Below are 22,001 nucleotides of genomic sequence, written 5' to 3' on the forward strand. Positions count from 1 at the left end.
CTGCATTTTTAATTTTGTTTGGCCAGGTGGGGTTATTTTGTTTTCCTGTTCACCTTCATCTGAGGTAATGGAGTTCTTGGCTGCATTGACAGATACCTCACAATCCACGATCTGATGAAGCCCAGATGAAATGAAATATTTCGTTTAGCTATGGCATTTCCTAGAGACGTTTCCATAATGGAACTTAATGAGTCTATTACTATAAGGATTGATCTAATGAGAGTTTAAAAAAGTGTTGAGATTTTCATGAGTGCTAAAGTATTCGATGTGTAACATTTGTAACACTAATATGAAAAAAGATTTATTATAGGAGTAATAAAAATTAATGATATAATTAATAAGCAACTAAGAAAATATTTTTTAATATTTTGTATTTTAACAAGTCTTAAATAATTTTATATATCAAAAAAGTTTTACATAAATTTAGTGTTTGTTACAAAGATTAATAGTAAGTAATCATATATAAAAACAAAGAAATAAATTGAGTAATCTAATATTAGTAAAAATTTTAACCTTTTGTACAGTTGTTTGTTATCAATGAAAAATGTTGTAGTTTTATTAGACTTACTTCTTTCATTCAAAAAGAAATTATGTTTTTACATATTGTTATTAATAAATCTAAAAGTTCTTAAATTTAAATAATTTTAAATCAAAATTGTATTCAAGATCATTTAAACAAATTTTAATCCATAATCAGTTAGTGATAACATAAACAAATTAAAAATATTGAGATTCGTAGTTTTCAAATGACATTTAATGAATTTATAAATTAATCAAAGTTGAATTAACTCTGTTTTAACGTTGAGCCATTATTATTTCATCCAATATCAATTGAACCTGTGCAGCTATTAATCACTTAACACATGTTTTATTGATTTTTAATATCCAAACATTGCACGAACTTACCGATAATTTGTTTAGTCGATATGTAAATTCGGAACAAACAAATATAAACTCATCCCAAGACAATTAATTATAAAGTTACCAGCAGTATATTTACATATAATATAAATTTACATGTTGGTATTGCCTATATAGTTTATTACCCAAGTTTCCAATTGCTCGTTACTGCCAAATATTGCATATAAAGTAGCAAGTTCACCAAATATTACACATGTAGTTCATTAGATTTAATCAGGTATGAAATGGTAATTAACAAACCAGCTACTCTGTATTTAATGAAGTGTAAATTTAAATCAAACATACTATTTCTAGAATCGATCTGAACGATTAAACAAGATACATTTTATACCAAAGTAAAGATAAAGATAACAGAATTTGAAATCACAGGAGGGTTGGCAATCAAAAAGTTGTCCGTAACACAATTCTCCAATCTTTGCGGTTTTTGTTCCGCAGATCTGTCAATTGAAACACCACCAAACGAAGCAAAGAATTCCCCACGGCCAGAATAACACACCGCTTTAAAACTTTAATTGTTTTCGAAAATTCACAGCCACAATATCTGATAGATCCAGTCAATCACAATCTAAATCGTCTACACCGTTTATAAAAATGATTTTAATTTAAATATATCTTGTAAATTTAACAAATATAAAAAACACTTTGGTGACTTGTTTGATATTATCTACAATTTATATTCAATTCCTTATACAAGTGCCAGTAAATAAACGCAATAAACAAAATCATGCCTTACGGACAACATTTCCTGTTGTTCGAGGGCGAGTGAAAATTATATTTTATACCTGGTTTCCTGGATGAAATTGGACTGGGAAGCTTTACGGAGTCGTCCTAGTTCTGAACAAACAAATCAAGTGAGTTTCGCAAAAAAAAATACATGTACGAAGTGTGAGTAAGTTATAAAAATATAGTTTGCAATTCTATTAGATAAACAAACCAATTTCCAGCACAGATAAAAGTTTAATTTCTTTTTACAATATTTAAATATGTTCAAGAAAAATATATAAAATATAGCACTGTTTTAAGAATTTAAATGTTAGTGTGTTTGTCATTTTTGAAGCTTACATTATAAATAAATTACCTGTAGCTGTAGATAATAATTTACAGTCAAAGTTTAATTTATACACGGGAAAAACAATTTTTTCATCTCCCCTTTATTAAATTTTTACAAGATAAAATTTTAATAGACTACAAGGAAATGGAATTAAGAAATTACAAAACAGCTTCTTTTATTTTTTAGTTAAAGTGGTTTTTAATGTAAATTTGTGATTATGAAATAGATTTTTTGTTTTTTGAATTCAGTATATACGAAAAAAAGTGATTTTGAAGTGTGAAACACATTATTAAACTTTCTCACTTTTGCAATACATACAATAAAATAATCAAACAAGATGATTATTAATTAATCGTATTAGATTAGCACTTCTTAAACTTTTAGAGGGCAAGGAGTATTATGATATCGGTGAATTTTTAAGTGACAACGTTGTTATTTAGTCTAGTTGCATAAAATTGTCGTTTTTGAGTCTTTTAATAAGTAATTATTTTATTATTTGTTGTATATTGTATACAATTTGTATTCAATTGATATCAATCATCATTATTAATAATCATTTTTACTCTTACGATTATTACTTTTATACAAAGTGTTTCTAAAATAGGTGGTAAAAAATTTGGGAGCAGCTAGAACATGATTAATAATGAAAAAAATCTCAATAAGTTTTCTTCAGTAAAAAATGCAGTCCCTCAAAACAAAATTTTTAAAAAATAATTTCTTTCTCATATTTCTGTAACCGTTGGACCAACCGTGTTTAAATGTGGTATGTATTGTTCTAAAATATCTATCTATGATTACACAGCCGTTTTTAGATCTTTCAGATTTAATGTTCATTTCAATTTTTTTCAAACATTAAAACTGAATTATCTAAAACAACTGTGATTTCCTACAGGATAAACTTTATTTGTTTATTTGTAAATTAATTAGTTTTGTTCTGTTTAGTTTAAAATTATCAATATAATTAGTTAGTAAATATTTATTACAATAAAATACTGAAAAACCCAAAACTTGTAACCTTTAAGCATTTAAGATAATTATTTACTAAGCTTCCTGTTGAAATCAACCAAATTCGGTTTCCCTCGTCATAGTTGCGAAGTTTAAATAGCAGCAATAATTAGAGGTATCAAATGCTGCCGACAGATTAGTTTCAATAGTAATAATATATTTACCTTTGTCAAGATTTGTAAGCGCTTCCTGTTGATCTTCCCTTCCAAAATCTCTAAAGGAATTTATTATATTTATGTTTATTATTATTAAATTATTTTAATATATAATCGAAATATAGTCTAGACTTTTTCTAGATACTTTTAAGTGTCTAAAGCAATTTTTAAAATTACTAAATATTTTAATCTACAATTTCAAACTAATGGCATCATTGATTTATTATTAATGAATAACGTACCAAATAATGAACGTTTCAGATTTCCATGAATATATAAGACGGGAAATTAGCATATCAGAAAACTTGAGTGTACATTTGGGGTCTAAACACTCAGTAAACGGTGGGTCATAGGAAGTGAACAGGTGCAACGTGACTTGAGATGTTCGAAACTAGTTTACAACTAGTAGGGCCACTCACGGATAGTTGCCGAGTAATGTCCGTAAATGAAGTAAAGTAAAGAGACGTATAAGACTGGTCGGGTCGCAGATCCCCCTGTACTTCGACACGTTGTTTAATTATTTACGACAAAAGTTGGAACTTTGCAGGTTTACCTATATGTAGTGAGCAGAATATAAACACGCTGACCTAAGCTCTAAATCTCTGTTTGGCTCCGCGTCTCCGAAATATGTGTAACGCCGCACACAGTGGATAACATTGTTGTTTTATAACCAGCATTTGATCTTAAAAACGTATCAATATGTGATTTAATTTGACACTTTCAAATCACTGGTGTGACTACACTTAAGTAAATATATTTATTTACTTTAGAAGAATCATATTTTTCTCACTAACTTAAAAAAGAGTAATTTAAACTGTTTCCTTACGGCCAAAATCTATTGATATTTGAAATAATAATTTTATTAAATTTTAAAATCTGGAAATTTATTTTTGAAGTAACAAAAATTCGTTGTCTAAAATTTTTGACGACTGTGCGTTGTATGGGTGCAGTATGGTGTTAGCTGATACTCCAACCCTCAAAGGCACTTGTGGCTACGAAATATTGCCAAATATACACGGGTCCGCTTCCAATAGCTATACAAATTGCCTGTCAATTTTTACAACGCGCCACTAATTTTATGTTCTTTCTCTTGCCATAGAAAATTTAGACATTAACCGGGACCGCAACCTAATTAGGAATTTTCCGATGATTCATGTTGACAATCCAAGTTCTAATTATTCAGAACAAAGTTCGTTAATTAAGTGTGGCCGTAAATTAACAAAAATGCAACCGATTACCGTAACATTTTTAATTGGACTTAACCTTACTGATTTAAAATTGATTATCTACGTGTATTTTTTGTAACTTAGAATAAATGTAATAAAAAATTTAATTTAAAATTTAATAAACGTCTGATAAAATTGCGCATAATAGTATGAAATATAGTTCGCTAATGAAGCTATTAATTTGAAACGATCATGTAAAGTAGTTTAATTATTATTACAATAACGCAATTTGAAGCTTAACACCCCATTAAATGAATTTATTAATGTTTATGTCATTATTAATTAAGTTATACGATGCATCCATTACATTGTTTAAAATATATTAGTTTTGTTAACACTGAATGAAAACGAATGACAAAATGAACAGTAGAACCATACTATGGAGGACATTAAAAGCAATGAGCATCGCTATATTGCTACAATGCTCTTTATTCCATTAAATACATATGAAACAGCCGAAGTAATTTAGTGTGGCGAATTAGCGAATTATGATTTCCTGTGTTTAGTCAAATTCGTTTATGAGATATTATAATTTATTTGTATTTCCATATATCAAACAACAAAATTTCAAACAAGCAAATTTGGAGAAATGCGGTAATGCTAAATTTAAATTGTAAAACTTTATTTTTCTTTTTAAAATAAAATGATTTTTGACATCTATTTAAAATTTAAATATCGTGAATTAATATTTCATTTCCGGTTTGCAAATCTAGTTTGTATTAGTCGCATTTTGTTTATGTATCGATAGTTACTGCTTAGTATCACAACTCTAGCAGTGAAACTAGTGAACAGTCTAACATGAAGCCCAATAAGTAAGTCTTATTTAGTAAAAAAAATTGTATGCACAGTATTTCATTTCATAAATTTCTCATAAACAAACCATTTGTAATAAATATTATCCGCATCCCTCGGTGCAATGTTTGTAGAACACAATATCGCATATTTCAGATCCACACAGGTATATGTGACAATGATACAGAGAAAGAAGCGAAACAGTACAGACCCATCAAACCTCCCGAGAGGATTACCTAGAGCTGCAGTTCAATTTGCTGCTACTGGCGACACCAATCGGTACAAATATTCTGATTCTTTTGTAGTTTTTTAATTATTTTTATTTTTTAGAATTAGAAAGCCGAAGCAAACGCTTATTTCAAAAGTTAAAATACGTATTTGTTGGTAAGTGATATACACCCTAAATTTTGTTAGTTAACATTAAAGCGATATTCTAAAGTCGCATGGCATACATTTAAAATGTTTTTTTTAGCGAAGTCTGTTCCAATCCATTGTCACCTAATATTATTCGCAAAATTAAAAGGAGGTAACTGCTAAAAATCAAATTGTTTTATTAAAATATATTAATTAATAAACGTAGACAGTGATTATTTAATATTAAAATTCTAATGAACGATATTCTAGCCTGAGAAACAAGTGCACCAATCGGAGTAATCTACTATCCCATAAGACAAACGCTGATCTTTCAAATATTAGGTATCTTCTCACTCTAACTGTTCATTCATTTGTTCTTATTTTAAATTCAGTCGTAGAATTGAGAATAACCTAGCAACCTTAGAATTGACTGAAAAATTTAAGCAAGCTATGAATATTGGAAGTGATGAAGAAAAGTTGGAATTGCAGACTAACCAGTAAATACTGTTCAAATAATTAATATGAATAATTTTTCTTAACAGCATTGCAAAATTTTTTAATTATTTAATTTTCAGAGATGTTCCGGTACCAAATACTGTGACTCAAGAATAATGAAAACTATAATTTTTAGTTTGTCCTTTAGCAGCTGTACATGTAGTTATAATTTTATGTAAATAAAATTGCTTATGACAAACAAATGACACGTAGTTTTATTGAGAACTCCGTAGTTTTATTAACGTCATGTTGGTATTCATTATTTGACCAGGGGAGGGCCGAAAAGGCACGAGCTTTATGTCTCGGGATGCAGACTGGTGAGAAATGGAGAGTTGGGGATTTGTAATATTTGATTTTATAAATTGGTAATAGACATTGCACAAATGAGATGAGCAGGGAATATCTAATGTCTTTAGTTGGAGAAAATAATTTACTAGATTTCAGAATAGTGAATCATGGACGCTATAACTTTGTAGATTTTAGGTTATAGAAGACTGACTGTCAGACAGATGTATTATATTTATTATAATATTTATATTGTATTATATTTAGATATGTATGTATTTTTAATTTGTTTTTATCATGAATAATAAAATTTATGCAAAATATATAATTGATTTATTTTTATACTCTAATGTTTCTTATTTATAACATTGGGTTGGTACTTCTTAGGTTCTTAGGTTTTCTATGTTTTTGACATTCTGATAGTGCTATACTATACTAGTATAATATTATGGCGTAAATACATCAATTTGATTTATTCAATAAACGTATCAACCAAACTGAATAGTGTATAATATTCATCCATATAGTGAATACATGTGTATAGAACTGTCAAATCTAGAAGACTTCATCCAAGTTGATTCTTCAACTAAAGTAGAAATTCGTTATACTTTTTCCAATATTTATTTTGGTTGAAGTTTCTTGGAAAGTACACGGTTGAAAACCACAAAAGCAATTACAGATTTGAAAGGTGGATTTCACCTGTTTCAATGTAATAGTAAATTCCAAATTTATCAACTAAACTTAAGTTTTTATATTCAATATGCATGTGTAGACTTGTCATATATTATATGAATCATCCAAGTTGAACAAACAATTAAACAAAAAGTGGAAATTTGTACTACTTTTTTCTGTATTCATATTGGTTGAACACTTTATTGGAATAGAAATATGCACTGTTCACTTGGTTGAATCAAAGAAATTGTTCAGTGAAAAAATTAAAAACAGGATTCAAATGAGTATTTCACCTGATTTAATTTAATTGCTACAACTATTAGTATCAATCAAACTGAATATGTATAGCAATTGGAATGTTGAAATCTGAGGTTAATCAAAATCGGGTAGACTGTTTTTAAAGTGTCATTTCCCGCTTGTTTTCTATTTGATTAAACTGATTCTACTTCACATAACCCAAGAGGTGATAAACCAAGGAAAACTACCAATATGAAGACCGATTTTTCTCGCTGAGAGTCATCATACAGCGCCCTCTTTGCAACTGATTGGTCAACAAGGAAACGTTTGGTAAATGTAGCTTTTCGTTCATCAATCATCACTGGAGGGAAGAATGGAAATGTGTACTTTTCAGATATGAAAGTATAATTGGGCTAAACAATGATCGTCAGTTTCACGTCTGGTCCAGACGGGGTGTGTTATACATTTGAATAGGTTTCCATTATGGTATGGGAAGAAATTTGTTTTTCTGGTGGTGGCGAATTGTATCTCCATGCCCAACGTTGGACAACATCCCTCGAGGGCACCTGACATAAATTCTATCGAGCATACTAAAACGGCGGCTTCCATCAACTCCATCCTAAAACTCATCAAGAACATCAAGGCTATAATTTCGACGAAATAGCCCAGTATATCCTAAGAAGAATAGAATAACCTCAAAGAAGATATGCAGAACAGATGAGAAGCAGTCATTGATGCACGTGGAGGACAAACAACGAAGTAAATTTTTTTTTTCACGGAAACATACTTTTAATTAAAAAATTCTAAAAGAGAAAATGCCGAAGAGTAAATGACAACACATACTTTTTTCAATATCTCTAATTTTCAAACATGAGTATAAAGTTTAACTTTGAAACGTATATTTCATTTTTTGTTTAATTTGTTTTTTCGGACTTTACGCCAGTTACAGTAAGAGTGAAACTATGCAAAATAAAGTGTTAATCAGCACTACCACACCATCAGTATCCATGGATCTGAACCAAATTCAATCTGGCCTAAAACAAATTTGCTGCAGGGTATCCGATTCCTCCCGCAAGTTTGTGTCGCACGCCGGAATTGAGATCGGAGTTATAGATCACCCGGGGTAATCAAGAAGTTCAGGTGGCAATCCAATGCGGTCTACACGTGAACCTAACTAATACTATTTAACCGAAAGTTAGTCGCAGTTATGGTTCAGCCGGTTGAACGGGGTGATGTATCTGGGTGTCGGCGGTGCGCGAGACTGCGTCGTCTCGGGGGACCCATACGGCCTCCTCACTACAGTGTGTTACTGCTTTTCACGTGAAATACAGTCGGCCCACCTGTAATTATCCGGTTTAATTGCCGAAGCGGATGCTAATAAAAATTAAACAGTTTATTTTCTGGCGGCACTTGTATATTTCCAAGTTCGCGACGACGATCTTTATTGACTTGAGAATTTCGGTCATTTTAATGCAAGCATGCTCGCTCTCTAATGTAGGTTTAAATTTAATAATATTTATTAAAGAAATGTGACTTAGAGCTTGCGTAATATAAGTTTGGAACCACGAAAAAGTTGGCAACTGAATTTAACAGAATTAAATAAATCCTTTCTTTAAGTTAGGTTATTAAACCTGTACATATGACAGGTTTGAGTTCGATTTAATTTGTTTTGACAAAATATTTACTTTTCAAAAATGTGGCAACAATGTCCAAATTAGTATTAAAACATTATTTTTTTAGATGCATGTTTATTGAAACAATTCATGCCCTTTATTTATAGAACTGCTCGACATGATACCCTTTAAACGACTCCACTGACAAAATATAAGAGGGAGAAAATCCCTTTCTGAGGGTTGAAGTCCTTGCTCGAGAATGCGTGTAACATGTTTCCCAATGCATTTGCCACAAATCTCTTAAATATCAAACAATTTTCCGACTAAGCTGGGAAAAAATACTACTTACAATAATTTAACATTATTCAGCCATACATTCTTTTTTACTGCTTATATGGCCAAATATCCTTTAATAAATTTTCCCTAAAATAACATAAATTATTAATTACATATTATACAGACGATCAAATGTAGGTTATAAACATAACAATGGTCTCATTTTAATTCCGACAGGATGAATAAGTTATCTTATTTAGTAAGTGGCAAAGTTTATACTTTTACTTTTAATACTTAAGTCCTATCACATTTTTCTCATATAAAAACTGATAAACCTAGCATTTACGTGGTGATTTTTCTCCCCAATGTACACTTAAAGAGAGCATTAAAATGATAAGCCGGTACAAAATGACTTGGGTTCTGGAAAGAGAAGCTGTATTAAGCCCCGTTAACTTTTAATACCTGTTAAATATATTAAAAGTTCTATGGAATATGTACGTAAATAAAGACAGCTTTTTAAAACTGATATTTATTAATTTAATACAGAAATTTATAACATTTTTGTAGCCAGAAGATGTATCAGTGGATATTATTTTATCTATTTAATTTTATAATAAATTTTTTGAAATATTTACTGAAATGAAGAAGGTTATGAAAAGCTATTAAATAGAAGAAATTTTGTAAAAAAAAAATGATCAGAGCTTTAATAATAAAAATGTAGAGCAACATCCCAAAATATATACCCAGTTTAAATTTATAGGAAATATTTATAAAAGAAAAGTGAACAAATATGTGTAAATATGTAAGTAATTTATTAGTGTTAGATACAAATAGTTTACACACCTCAGACAGTTGGATACAGTTACAATTCTGATTACAATGTATAAAACTAATTATTTTAAAACTAGGTTACAATCCAATCATTAAAATAATTATAAAATATTCCTCTTTTGAGTAAAAGCACTTAATCAACAAAAAATCATTAACAACACTAGCCAATTTTACGACAGTCAGACTCTTAACTGAAGAATCCCTAAGTGATGATGATCTTAATCCCAAAAAGGTATCATCCGCGAACAGAGTAACGTTCAACTCATGTAAGAATACACGAGTAAGATTGTCGGTATTAAAAAATAATAGGGGTCCAATGGCCGATCCTTGAGAAACTCCATTGTATATATTATATATTATTTCATTAGATGTTTCATTTTTGAACGAACTCTTTGGACACGATTGCTCACGTAAAATACTAAGAGCTTAGTTCTTTTGGGATCAAAACCATAGTAAAATAATTTATGCAACAAATTCTCATGTGATACTCAATCAAAGGCTTTACTTAGGTCCAAAAATAAAATATAGGAATAGCATTTGTTTGTTTTCAAAAGCCTCTATAACATTGGCATCAACATTAGATATTGCATCAGACGTTGTCACCCCTTACGAAATCCGAACTGATTTGAGCAAAAAACATTATTTCTACCAAGGAAATTCAAAATTTGTCTCAACAAAACTTTTTCGAAGATCTGAAAAAATAGATCTCTAATTATTAATATCATGACCTTTTTTCTGCACTGGAAGTACCAACGCTGATTTTAGACAGTTTGGAAATATATTGTCTCTAATGCAATGGTTAATTAACTTAGTAAGAGGAGTAACTATTTGATTTTTAATAGATTTAATATTTAGTCCATAAATATTCTGAGCATTGGTATTTTCTAACGTATTTATTATGTCTCTTATCTCAACAAATGTAACCTCTCTAAATTTGAAAACTTGCGTAATCATTGCATATATTCTGGGATCTTTTTGTAAATGTTAGAAGCAACATTTCTGAAGAAATTGTTAAAAACAACCGACAATAACTCATCTGGTATCACACATGAAAATAAAAACCTTCAACGCAACGAAAATAAATACAATCAAACAATATATAAACATGTACTAAAAATATAGTGTCAACTGCAACAATTTTTAAAAAAGGTGATCTACTTTTTCCATTGGAAGAAAATCTAAAAGAAAATAAATGATGGTCTAATTTTGAATGATGCTAGAGTGAATTGAATTCTAGTCAATAAATACAATTGACTAAATATTGTTCTGAAGCAAAAGTTTTTTTATTTGAAAAATCTATTAAATGAATGTCGAAGGGTTAACAGCATTTACATAAGTAAGTATGGATATCTTTCTATATTGGGTTATGCATCATCATGTTTGAAGTAAGTCTCTATGTGAGATAAGTTTGAGGTATCATATCATCATATCATTTTTGTGAGATTTTCTTTGATGTTATTTTAATCTTTGCAGGTTTTATAGTTTAGGCAATGAACCCATAAATCAACAGAAAATGTTATTTTAAGATTCTTCACGCTAGCATTTCAAAGAAGGCTTTTTTATGCGATGCAGAATTGGGTTTCTTGGATAAATCTGTTTAATACCAAGAATGATTAAACTTGTTGGCAGATTACAAATAGAAATAATACATGGCCTGACAAGACCCGGGCCTAATACATAAATAGCCTAGTTTTATTTCATTCACCTCTTTTTCAGTTAATACAAACCTACAGAAGACAGCCCTTAAAATTTTATAATATTTTATTAATTTGTTCGTGAGTTATTGTGCTAAGAGTGACGCTACTTTTGTTAGCGAAGTAACGAGCGCACATGACAAAAAAAAATTGTTTCATCAAGACAACGCACCGTGTCAAAACTACATGAATTGAACTTCGAATTATTCCCACATCCACCGTATTCGCCAGATTTAGCTCCCAGCGACTACTGGCTGTTCGCAAACTTCAAAAAATGCTCGCCGGAAAGAAATTTCCCACGAATAAAGAGGGCGTATTTTGAGGCAAAAGATAAACTATTGTACAAAAATGGTATTAAAATGTTAGAGCGGCGCTGAAATGATTGCGTTGCTCTTGGAAGAGATTACGTTAATAGATAAAGCTAATTTTGAACAAAAAAAAACTTGTTTTCTTTGTTAGGCCCGGGACTTTTCAGCCCATGTGTTATATGCGTCTGTATGGACATGTTCACAAAACAAGTCTAAGAGATAAATTGCCATAGCATTTTATTAGATAATAGTCTATCAGCAAATAAAATGTACCTACTCATTTAATTAAGTATTTTCTGAGAGACTAATATAACATCGTTGACAGTTTTATAATGCAAATTCCCCGCAATAAATGGAAAATAGCCATTTATTACGGGGACCATTTTACTGTGAAAGAGGGAAAGTAACCATAACTCATATGGAAACAGGTTAAAAGAACAGAAGAAGATAAACGCATTTGTGAGTATAAGGAATATACTTAAAATTCTCCACAATTGAATGTAGAGAAATGTGATTTCCGTTATTTCATTTCCGTTATTTTCATTGTCGGTCGCAACGTAGGTTATAAGGAACGAGAATTGCGGGCCTCCAGAAACACGTTTGCCACCGGTTGTTTGTTGATGGTGCTTTCTCTGGAGTTATGCCCACGAGACCCCGAAAGCCCGGACTGTGAAATGGGGTCCCATTAGAGGGCTCCGTCGCGTCGGACGGTACATGTGGCCAATCATATTGGATTTGCGGACTGAGCGCTGTCAATTCTCACGCCAATCATAACAAATTTACACTTTGATGTGCTTATAGATGTCCGAATTTCTTTTCTGTGTCCGGTCGACTGAAAAGAATCGTCGGGACAATAGTAACGACATTTGGTTTAATTTATTTTGTTTCTTGTCGAAGAAAAGTTTCTCCCAGTCTATATTCTGATAATTTATAAGATTTTATTGTTCACAAGACTGTATAAGATTTATATTGTTCGTTAAACATTCTCTCAGCGATGAGTTACATTTGATATATACATATGTTTTCCTTATAATAAAAGTTAATGTGAAGAAGTGGGTGTTTAATGTAAAAAATCATATCATATTAAAATCAGTGTCCAAGGAAAAACTGCGTCTAGACGGAGCGTAGAACATCTCCTCAGACGTTCTGCGATAAAACAAACAATAAATCATTTCAGCTAAAAATGGCTTATCTTAAAGTTTATCACTTTTCTGCAATTGTCGTTAGAGGGGAATGGAATGGATTATTTTGTCAGATCACAGAGATGGCATCTTCGGCGAGAAACGCGCGAATTCTCAGTTAGTAATCTCAAATAGCTTATAAACCCTCTTTAACAAACTTGAATTAAAAAAGTTTCCATGTAATCTGCGTACAATCTGATTAGATTGTTTTATAGGACCAGCAGCACCGGACAAGCCCGACGATGCCCTTCGCATCGCATGACTTGACGAATACCCGGAGTATTAGAACACTTAATGCGATTAGTTGATAACTTTCCAACTTAATGTATCTACTTTAAATATATTTCAGTTTATATTTGGTAGACTCCATTTCCATTACTCAATGCTCTTTTATAATTGGAGGAGATCAATGGAAGCAAGTTGTATCTTTAAGAATAACACAAATACTATCAGTTACAGGATAACTAGGGATCTTTTTTAATTATTTATAAAGTAATTTGTTTTGGAGATATAGCAATTTAATATTAATCTGGGTTAATAAAGTGAAAACTAAACTCTCATTTTCTAAATATTTTATTTATATAAGAGTAAATTGAGTATTAACCACATACACGTTATACAATTCAATAGGATTATTGCACGGTTCGTCCAATTATCTAAAATGTCCAATTATAATTTGAACTGATGTGAATGGCAATTCATATCTATTTCTACACTATGATTGTCAAAAGCTTCAATGGTTCTTACATTTTTTAATGTAGGATCAAATCTTCTAGTATACTTTTATTTTTTTAATGATTTTTCAATTCTAATAATGACAATCATGTTTCACATTTTATATCAGGATGAGAATAACTAGGATTTTTTATTAAATTATAAATTAAATTAAATTTTACAATTTTAAAATAATTTTATTAAGAGTACTGCAGTCAAATTAATATTTTATTAATTTTGCAATGTGAAAAATAAATTGCATTATCCTTTGTTCAACAAATATCTGACTTTTTTTTTTGAATATTTTATTTTTATAAGGGTAAATTCGAATAACCAGTCCATAAACGACATCGCACGCTTCGACCAGTTGTCTAAATTGTCCAACTGTATTATGAAGTTAAATTTCCTATATGTAAATAATAAACTTCATATAATTTAAATATCTGCGTAAATATAAAAAGGCATAGTTATTTTAATTTAGGAGAAAGCCTTCGTGTACTCTATTATGTTGGTCTATCTCTTCTTGAATGAAGTGAAATTTCAAATCAAATAATGAAACATGATGCAAACACATTTTTTTTAGAATCAGTATAATTAGAAATCTTATTATTTATTTATTTATAATTTTACTAAGTCGACAATGAACACGAAAGCGTTAGTTGGCCTACCAGCGTAACTGCACGCTGCTTTATCGAATTATCTAAAATGCTCTCTGTAATTTGAAGTTAAATTTTCTATATACACTAACGCTCATATGTAGAGCAACATTAGAAATTTTCATTTGTCTTCATTCATTATTTGAGAGTATTTTCGCATGGGTTTTCCCATCAATTTCATCTCAAATGTTTTCAATTCGACAGAGATCTGAACTTTGTGATGGCCAAGACATTATATGTACTCCTTGAGAAGCGAACCATTCTTTATCAAACTTATTAGTCTTGTGTGTGCTTCGGATCGTTATCGAAGGTCCATCTTAAACTCATATTAGATTCGCCAAATAGAAGCATGTGATCTTATCTTAACCAGTGGGCTCATGCCAAACCTACAAAAAATATCCCCAAACCTTTCCTCCTCCATGCTTAACATTATTTCTAGTATACTTAGGATTATATCTTTCTTAATTGGTCTTCCCACCCATGAAATGCCTTCAGATTTGAATAATTGAAACCGACTTTCAGCGGAAAACAAAATTGTTTTCCATTGTCTATCTGTCCAGTTCACAAGTACTCTCGCTGCTCTATTTTTGCAGAAATAGAAGGTTTCTTTGCTGATGTTCTACCATAGACACCAGCTTCTTAGTCTGTTATGGTACTCACCGTAACTCACTTTGTTAATTTCTTGATTTATGCGGGATGTGCATAAGATTTGTTTAAATTTAAATCGACTGCAATTTTACTTTGCTCTTCAACATTCGGGAACTTTTCTACAATTTGTTTTTTAATTTGCATCGATAAATGGACACCTCTAGGCATTTTTAACTCTAAGGAACGACGTCGAACACATTGTATTAAATATACACGTAAAGTTTGGTTGGTTTACTTATGACCACTGCTGGAAATAAAAAGTTATATGAATACTATCTAAATAAAGAGATCCATATATTAAGAGAGGTAGGAAATATTTAAAATATTATTGTTGCTCTGCATATGGCCGAAACTGTATGAATGGTAATCTACATCTGATTAAAGGGTCTATTTACATACATATGATTTTAAAAAAAATTAATTTTTTTAGTAGGATGAAGTGACATTTTAAAAATCTATTAATGAAAAAAGATTGCAAACACATTTTACATTGCGTAGCTAAAACAATCGATATGTTTTCAATTCGCAAAAGTAAACACGCAATGCGCGAAACGAATGAAAAACGCCTGGAACCCGCTGACCTGAAAATAATAGAATTTATTGGAAATTCCTGCAGGAGTGCGGCTGTAAAAAGGGCAAACTCATCGGCTAAGACCAGGTATGGCGCATCATTTCGTACACGTGACATCATTACGGGGCTTGAGTTTAATTTGTAGCGACAAGACTGCAATTGGTCCACAATATTCGCATGGAAACAAATGGATTCGAAAGTGATTCCATTTTCTGTATCATTAGTTCCCGTTGCCGGCGCCAAAATCGACTTCCAAAGCTCAAAATAAAACTTAAGGAATTTTCAAATCAACCGTTCTTTTACACTTTTTTTGCTTCTTTAATACGAAACGTGCCCAACGCTTGGTAAATATTATTTTGATTTCCCTTCTTCCTGCAAATAGGCGCTAATGTTCTATAAAACAATTGGCCGCACCAGTTTTCATTTCGTTTTATTTCTCTCAAAATTACCGGGGATGTGCGTAAAAACATCAATAAGAATAATTCGTACACCATTTATTTCACCTCCTGTTTAAATTTATTACAGGAATAACGATTTTATCGCCCAGATTCGTTTTCCACAATTGAGACTTTATTGTTTATCATAAATTGTAACATTGTAATTTCTGTTCATTTTGAACTCGATACACTGTCGCCAAATAACTATTAAAAAGTGATTAAATGCTGAAACTCCATCCATATATCATCAAACTTTTAATAACAAACTTAAATGAATCAAAACGGGAGGCGATAAAAATTATACGTCAGACTTATTGGAGTGTCTCCGTATTGTTAAATTATGGCATTTCTTTTATGTAATAAAAACGGAACAGCAGGGAATATAAAAGCTGTATCAGTTGTTATTGCAGAAGAAATTGCTTACAAATGAATCGCTGGAATAATTTAAGATGGTTCTGTTAGTCTGAGAAAATTGATTTCTTTTGCATAATGTTTGGCACATTAAATAAATTTGCTTAAAAATTTTACACATATAACGTAGCAAAATAATTACTTGCCCACCAGTATTTAATGCATGTGTTATTTAATTCATTAAATATATTTCATAACCACTCTCTTCAGTGATTTTTTATATAAAAATCTTTTTTATTTTAAAATTAATTTTAGAAAGAGAGAATGATTGGTTTTAAGTAAATGTTTATTATTAAAACGGATTAATCTGATAAATTTAATTTCCAGACTGTGAATTAGGTTTTCACATTTTTATCAGTAATCTTTATTTGTAAACTACTTATTATTTTTGATTTCTTGCTTTTATTATTCTACATATTTATATAGATTTATTATCTTAATTCCTAGAAAGATAAAAACAAAATACAAATATATTTTACTGTCTCTTTTTATATCTTTACACTTTAACTATCTTATTGGTTTCATTAATATGCTTATTAATTCCTTCGAGGACTTCAAATGAACCCTCTATAAAATTGTCAGTATCTAATGTCCACACCATAACTCCGCCAAGGTTGTTATTTAGTGCATATTTTACCTGAAATTATATTACAATAATTTGGTATTCAAAGAAAATTTATATTAATTTTAAGTTCTTACCTTTGTAGAATAAGTAGTAATATTATCATACGTTAACCAATCATCTTTATAATATGCGTATAATGTATCATCTTCCAATTTTTCTATATAACTTTCATTCTTCATAAACTCTAGCTAATAACCATTAGGAATTTTATATATTCATTACAAAATGTATTTGTAACTTACCTCATAGTAAGCTAAATATCCAATCTCACCAGTAAACTGACTGACTGGACCAGGTTCAGCATCAGCACCAAGATCATGATTTTTAGCATCTTTCAATTTAAAACGTCTCGCATAAAGGGGAAGTCCCAAAATCAGTTTCTTGTCATCTAAACCTCTATCCAACCACTCCTTAATACTATTTTTCTAGAAAAATTATATTATAAATATAGTCAACAGTTTAACATGAACATACTGGCACTTACGATTTTTGAAAGAGGTGCGTTTAATCCGGTAGCTTCGGAAGCAGATGTGACATAGTCGTAAGCCATAAGATGTACAGCATCGATATATCTAAGAATTGTACAAATATAATGTTTGCTTATTAATGTTACAATAAAAAGCAATACTTATTTAATTCTGGGACATCATATGCTTCGTCAATGAAATTGTCAGTAATGGGAACTGCGATGGTGACTGTCATACCCCACTTACTAAGTTTTTCTTTGAGCTCTCTGATAAGTGTGACGAAATTTTCTTTGTCAAAATTCCTACCACCACGTTGAGTTGGATACTCCCAATCTACATCTATACCATCGAAGTTATAATAGGCAAGGAATTTTATGGTGCTGGTAATAAATTCTTCACGAATATCTGGTTCATTAGCCATCTGTTATAAATATATGGTGTGAATTTTATACATACTTTTATTTGATTAATCATTTACCACTGAATATTTGAGAGATCCTTCATTCCATCCCCCGATAGCCAGAGATGTCCTCAAGCATGGATTTTTCTCTTTTAATGCAGTGAAACCTGATAAACCACCTATAATAAAAATATGTGATAATATGTATAAATCTGCAGGAATTCTGTAAATTTTTACCTTGATTTAAATCAGCCCATGAATCAATGGAACCAATATGAGCGTACACATCCAGACCAGCGAAAGCATAAATTAGATGAGTACATAGGTTTGGGTTAATTTCAGTAACGTTCAATGAGGCTGGAGAAGGGCGATAGATCGCCCAACTTGCATAATAGCATACTACTTCAAAGTCAGCTAAAAAAGTAAAAAATAAATAATAAAATTTTGTTCAACTTTTTTTGATCTTATTAACACAATAAATCCTTTTTAGAAATGTCTCATCTATCGATTGTTTACACTATGTTTTATACTAATAATAATTGTATTGTGTTTTAACAAAATATTATTATGGAAAATATATTAAATATTATTATTATTTACTTACGGCAATTATCTGCCTTGACAGCAAAAGTTTCAGTTTGACTTAAAGCAACTAAAACTAAAGCAAGTATCACCTTCATCGTCGAATACTAATGAACAAAAGTAAGACAATACACTAAAATAAATTTAATTTATCAATTATTATCTTATCAGATTGCGACTCGTTTTTTTGTATTTTTAAACATTAATCCATATTATCTTTATTTAATCAATCATCAATCAATTACTGGCATGTGTAGTACTTCACTTTTTTCGAAATTAGTTAATCCCAAAATATGTGTAGATTACAATAAGAGAACTAAAATAAAATAACTAAATAAATTCAAATTTTTAATTACATGAATGTACATCTTGTTTTGTATTTTTCAAGAACAAAAGATGTTCATTAAAACCCACACAATGGCACATTATGAGTATGAGTGATGAGTGTCGTTCATTTAGGCACTAATAACGAAATGACATCGCTGTCACGAACATACAATTTATGATTGGATACATGAAATCTTTTTTAAAATTTCAAAAAAACAAATACACAAATATTTAATATATTTAAAACAAAAAAACTTCATTCTAAAAACGGATTATTTTCGATGTTTTACATTGTGGTACATTCAGACAATGTTAGACTACAAAATAAATTCTGTTTTATTGGCAGTTCCAAGTTCAATTAACAGTCCGACGTAATTAAGATGATGAACCGCCCGGATCAAACGGAAATAAGCACATTTCCGGCACAATAAAAAGTGTCATATCGGAGAACAATACATTGTACGGCCATAATTCAAAGTGCACGAAAAGTGAATAGTGCGGTAATTCTGTAACGGAGTGCATCGATATAAAGGTGCAATAAAATTTCGATGCCGCGTTCCGGAAGAACAAAAGAACGGCATCTAGCACATTTATATCCTATAAAATCGCATGTGCATTTTATTAGAGTATCAGTTCGACCGCCAGAGTAACGGCCTTGTAAAGCGTGTTAAAACTTATGGTTAGTTGCAGAATTCGACGTAGAACCTAAAACCAACTTCGTCCATTATGTTAGGATTATTTAAAAACTGAAAATCTCGATATTTATGTCCTGGCTCTTGAAAACTCCATAAAACTTCGATACTTTGGGCGTCAGGTGCGTCGAAAATTTAATTCTGTTTGACTTTTTTGGATATAAACATTTATCTTAACCAATACAGGATATAAATAAATATTTAAAATATATAAAAACATATTTTGGAATATAATAAGCTCTATAATTTAATAATTAATTTCACATTAATTATTAATATTAATTAATAATACAATTTAAGATGAAAATTAGTTTGAAAATAGTTTTTCAATTTAGTCTACTCTATTCCCTATAAAAAAAAAATTTGGCAGCAAAGTCGGTTATTATGAAATCTAATATTGAATTAATAAATTCGTCGTAAATACCAGAGTTATGATTGAAACCCACTTGGCGTCTTTGTGAATTTGATAAAGTGTCCTATTATATAATGTGGTAAGGGCGACCACTAAGGGTCAAACGACACAGTTGCAGTCCCGTTCCTCTTCTGACCCCAAGAACTCCGGCAAAGACCGTAAGCTATGCACTTAATTGCCAATAGTGGAGAATGGTTTCGTTCCACTTCCTACAGCGGAATTCATTGATTTTGACTACTTTTATCTTTTTTTGATTTTTCATTGTTTTTCTTCCATCTAAAAAAAAAAAATATCTAAAAGCTAATAAAAATTTAACACACTGATTTTAAATTAAATTAATTAATACAACAAAATTAATAGTAATTAATACAATGTTAATCAATATTCTTAGAAGAAGTCACATCGTAGAATAAGAGAAGTTAAATAAAATTAATAACAAATAATTAATTTAATTGCATGAATCCCCAATAAAATCAACAGCAAATAAAATTGAAGGAGGAAGAACATATTTGTCAGGTGTCAAAGCGACCGAATTAATTACTAGTCCCGGTCCCATCGCATTTTTTCGTCTCAAAGGCAAAAAGAACACGGCGAAACGTGTCTCGAAATTGAGGAATTGATTTGCGATTTTTTCCAAGCGAACGAAAATGAAAAAAGTTCACGAAAGTTGAATAATTTATGCGGGAATTTATTAATGCATTAACGAAGTTATTGCTGACATAGCACCTAAGCAATGTTGGGCGTAATTATTTTTCTGTTTTGTCTTATTTGAAAAGAGCATAACAAAAAAAATTATTTAATGTAGTAATAAAATGAAAAGTAATTTAAACTTATTTGTAGTTAATGTACTAGATTTATGTGTCTCTGTTAAAGTTATTTATTATTACTATTATTATCATTATTTTTTCTGCATTGCAGTTGTCACCTTTGTCCTCATCAATTTTTTTAATAGTTCATATTGTCAGAGTTTTCTTCTATATGTGTTGTATCTTGGTTGGTTATTTCCTAGCACCAGATAAATTATAATCTTTGTTCATTCATTTCTACAAAAATATCGGGGCAAAATCCTTTTCTTATTTTAATTCACTTCGTGACCTGACTGGAATTGCGTTTATAAGTCCCTCCATCTTTGCAGATACATCTGCCATCTCTTACTTCCAATTCAAATTCATATCAAAGTAATATTTTGTAAACATGTGTTCGGATAAGAAAGTCTCAATTTTCATATCTCACACAATTATATTATTATATGTTGTAGAAGATCGAGAAGTTCAAAAGTTTTGTTTCCAGTAATAATTCTTAATTCCTGACTGGAGTTAGCTTTATAGGTTCTGCCATTTTTGCACGCACATCCACCTTCTCATTATCTTCAATCTCCACAGGTGCAGGAATCCAAATCAAAGTAATATTTTCGTTGTTATTTAGATAGTATAATAACTTTTAAGTTGTGACTAATGATTAGTAATTAGTCTTAATAATTGAAACTAAAAGAGTCTATACATATAAGAATATATAAATTTTTAGATATCAAAGAATGTTTTTCATAATTTCATTTGTTTGTTGGAGAAATCTGAATTTTGCATATATTTCATAATATTGAATTTATATCTTATTATGAATATTCTCCTTGGAAATCTCTCATTCCTGACATTACTTGCCATTTCATTACTCAATTATCGCATGTCCATATCAAAACAATATTTTTGTTAATACTTAGATAGAATATCTGATAACTCAGGTCTTTTTGTAAAACAGACTGTCTCTAAAAATTTGTATTTTGTATATTACTTACCTCTGTAAGTTGTACTATCTCTGTTGCATTAAATTTTAATAATTCTGAAAAAATTAAATTGTCAGATTTTTCTATCAAACATTTTAACAAAATGCTTCGTCAATCGGAAGAATTATTTATGGTGCCCAGGGCCCTGTTTATTGTGATTTATGTCATTACACGAAGTTTTAT

General features: G+C 30.2%; 3 protein-coding genes across 4 annotated transcripts in view; 2 read left to right on the plus strand and 1 right to left on the minus strand.

Annotated features, from left to right (window-relative positions):
• LOC109605622 (protein YIPF5) overlaps positions 1 to 22,001 on the plus strand; it is a 459,086-nt gene that overhangs the window by 235,128 nt on the left and 201,957 nt on the right. The gene's annotated exons all lie outside the window — the stretch shown is intronic.
• On the plus strand, positions 5,048 to 6,205 carry LOC109594922 (uncharacterized). Of its 2 annotated transcripts, none has more exons than XM_020010189.2 (7): positions 5,048 to 5,170; positions 5,307 to 5,429; positions 5,481 to 5,534; positions 5,623 to 5,676; positions 5,775 to 5,846; positions 5,897 to 6,001; positions 6,080 to 6,205. In XM_020010189.2, the coding sequence occupies exons 1-7, from the start codon at positions 5,157 to 5,159 to the stop codon at positions 6,114 to 6,116; spliced, it is 459 nt and encodes a 152-aa protein (XP_019865748.1). In that variant the 5' UTR covers positions 5,048 to 5,156; the 3' UTR covers positions 6,117 to 6,205. The 2 variants fall into 2 exon arrangements, with proteins under 2 accessions (XP_019865748.1, XP_049820426.1); XM_049964469.1 differs by lacking the exon at positions 5,048 to 5,170 and adding an exon at positions 5,188 to 5,243.
• On the minus strand, positions 16,802 to 18,705 carry LOC109594912 (probable chitinase 2). The gene is made up of 8 exons (XM_049964655.1): positions 18,630 to 18,705; positions 18,263 to 18,439; positions 18,104 to 18,204; positions 17,787 to 18,046; positions 17,643 to 17,730; positions 17,401 to 17,583; positions 17,233 to 17,346; positions 16,802 to 17,170 (listed from the first exon to the last, which is right to left on the minus strand). The coding sequence occupies exons 1-8, from the start codon at positions 18,703 to 18,705 to the stop codon at positions 17,030 to 17,032; spliced, it is 1,140 nt and encodes a 379-aa protein (XP_049820612.1). The 3' UTR covers positions 16,802 to 17,029.

The sequence above is a fragment of the Aethina tumida genome, chromosome 3 (genome assembly GCF_024364675.1).
Source record: "Aethina tumida isolate Nest 87 chromosome 3, icAetTumi1.1, whole genome shotgun sequence".
Lineage (NCBI taxonomy): Eukaryota > Metazoa > Arthropoda > Insecta > Coleoptera > Nitidulidae > Aethina > Aethina tumida.

Bases quoted from the DNA above. Each gene is read 5' to 3' on its own strand.
- LOC109594912 (XM_049964655.1), bottom strand. From the start codon at position 18,705: ATGAAGGTGATACTTGCTTTAGTTTTAGTTGCTTTAAGTCAAACTGAA. The intron at 18,440-18,629 runs GTAAGTAAATAA...TTACTTTTTTAG, and splicing joins TGTCAAGGCAGATAATTGCC to CTGACTTTGAAGTAGTATGC. The intron at 17,584-17,642 runs GTAAGTGCCAGT...TAATTTTTCTAG, and splicing joins ACGCACCTCTTTCAAAAATC to AAAAATAGTATTAAGGAGTG.
- LOC109594922 (XM_020010189.2), top strand. The intron at 5,430-5,480 runs GTACAAATATTC...TTTATTTTTTAG, and splicing joins GCTACTGGCGACACCAATCG to AATTAGAAAGCCGAAGCAAA. The intron at 5,535-5,622 runs GTAAGTGATATA...TGTTTTTTTTAG, and splicing joins GTTAAAATACGTATTTGTTG to CGAAGTCTGTTCCAATCCAT.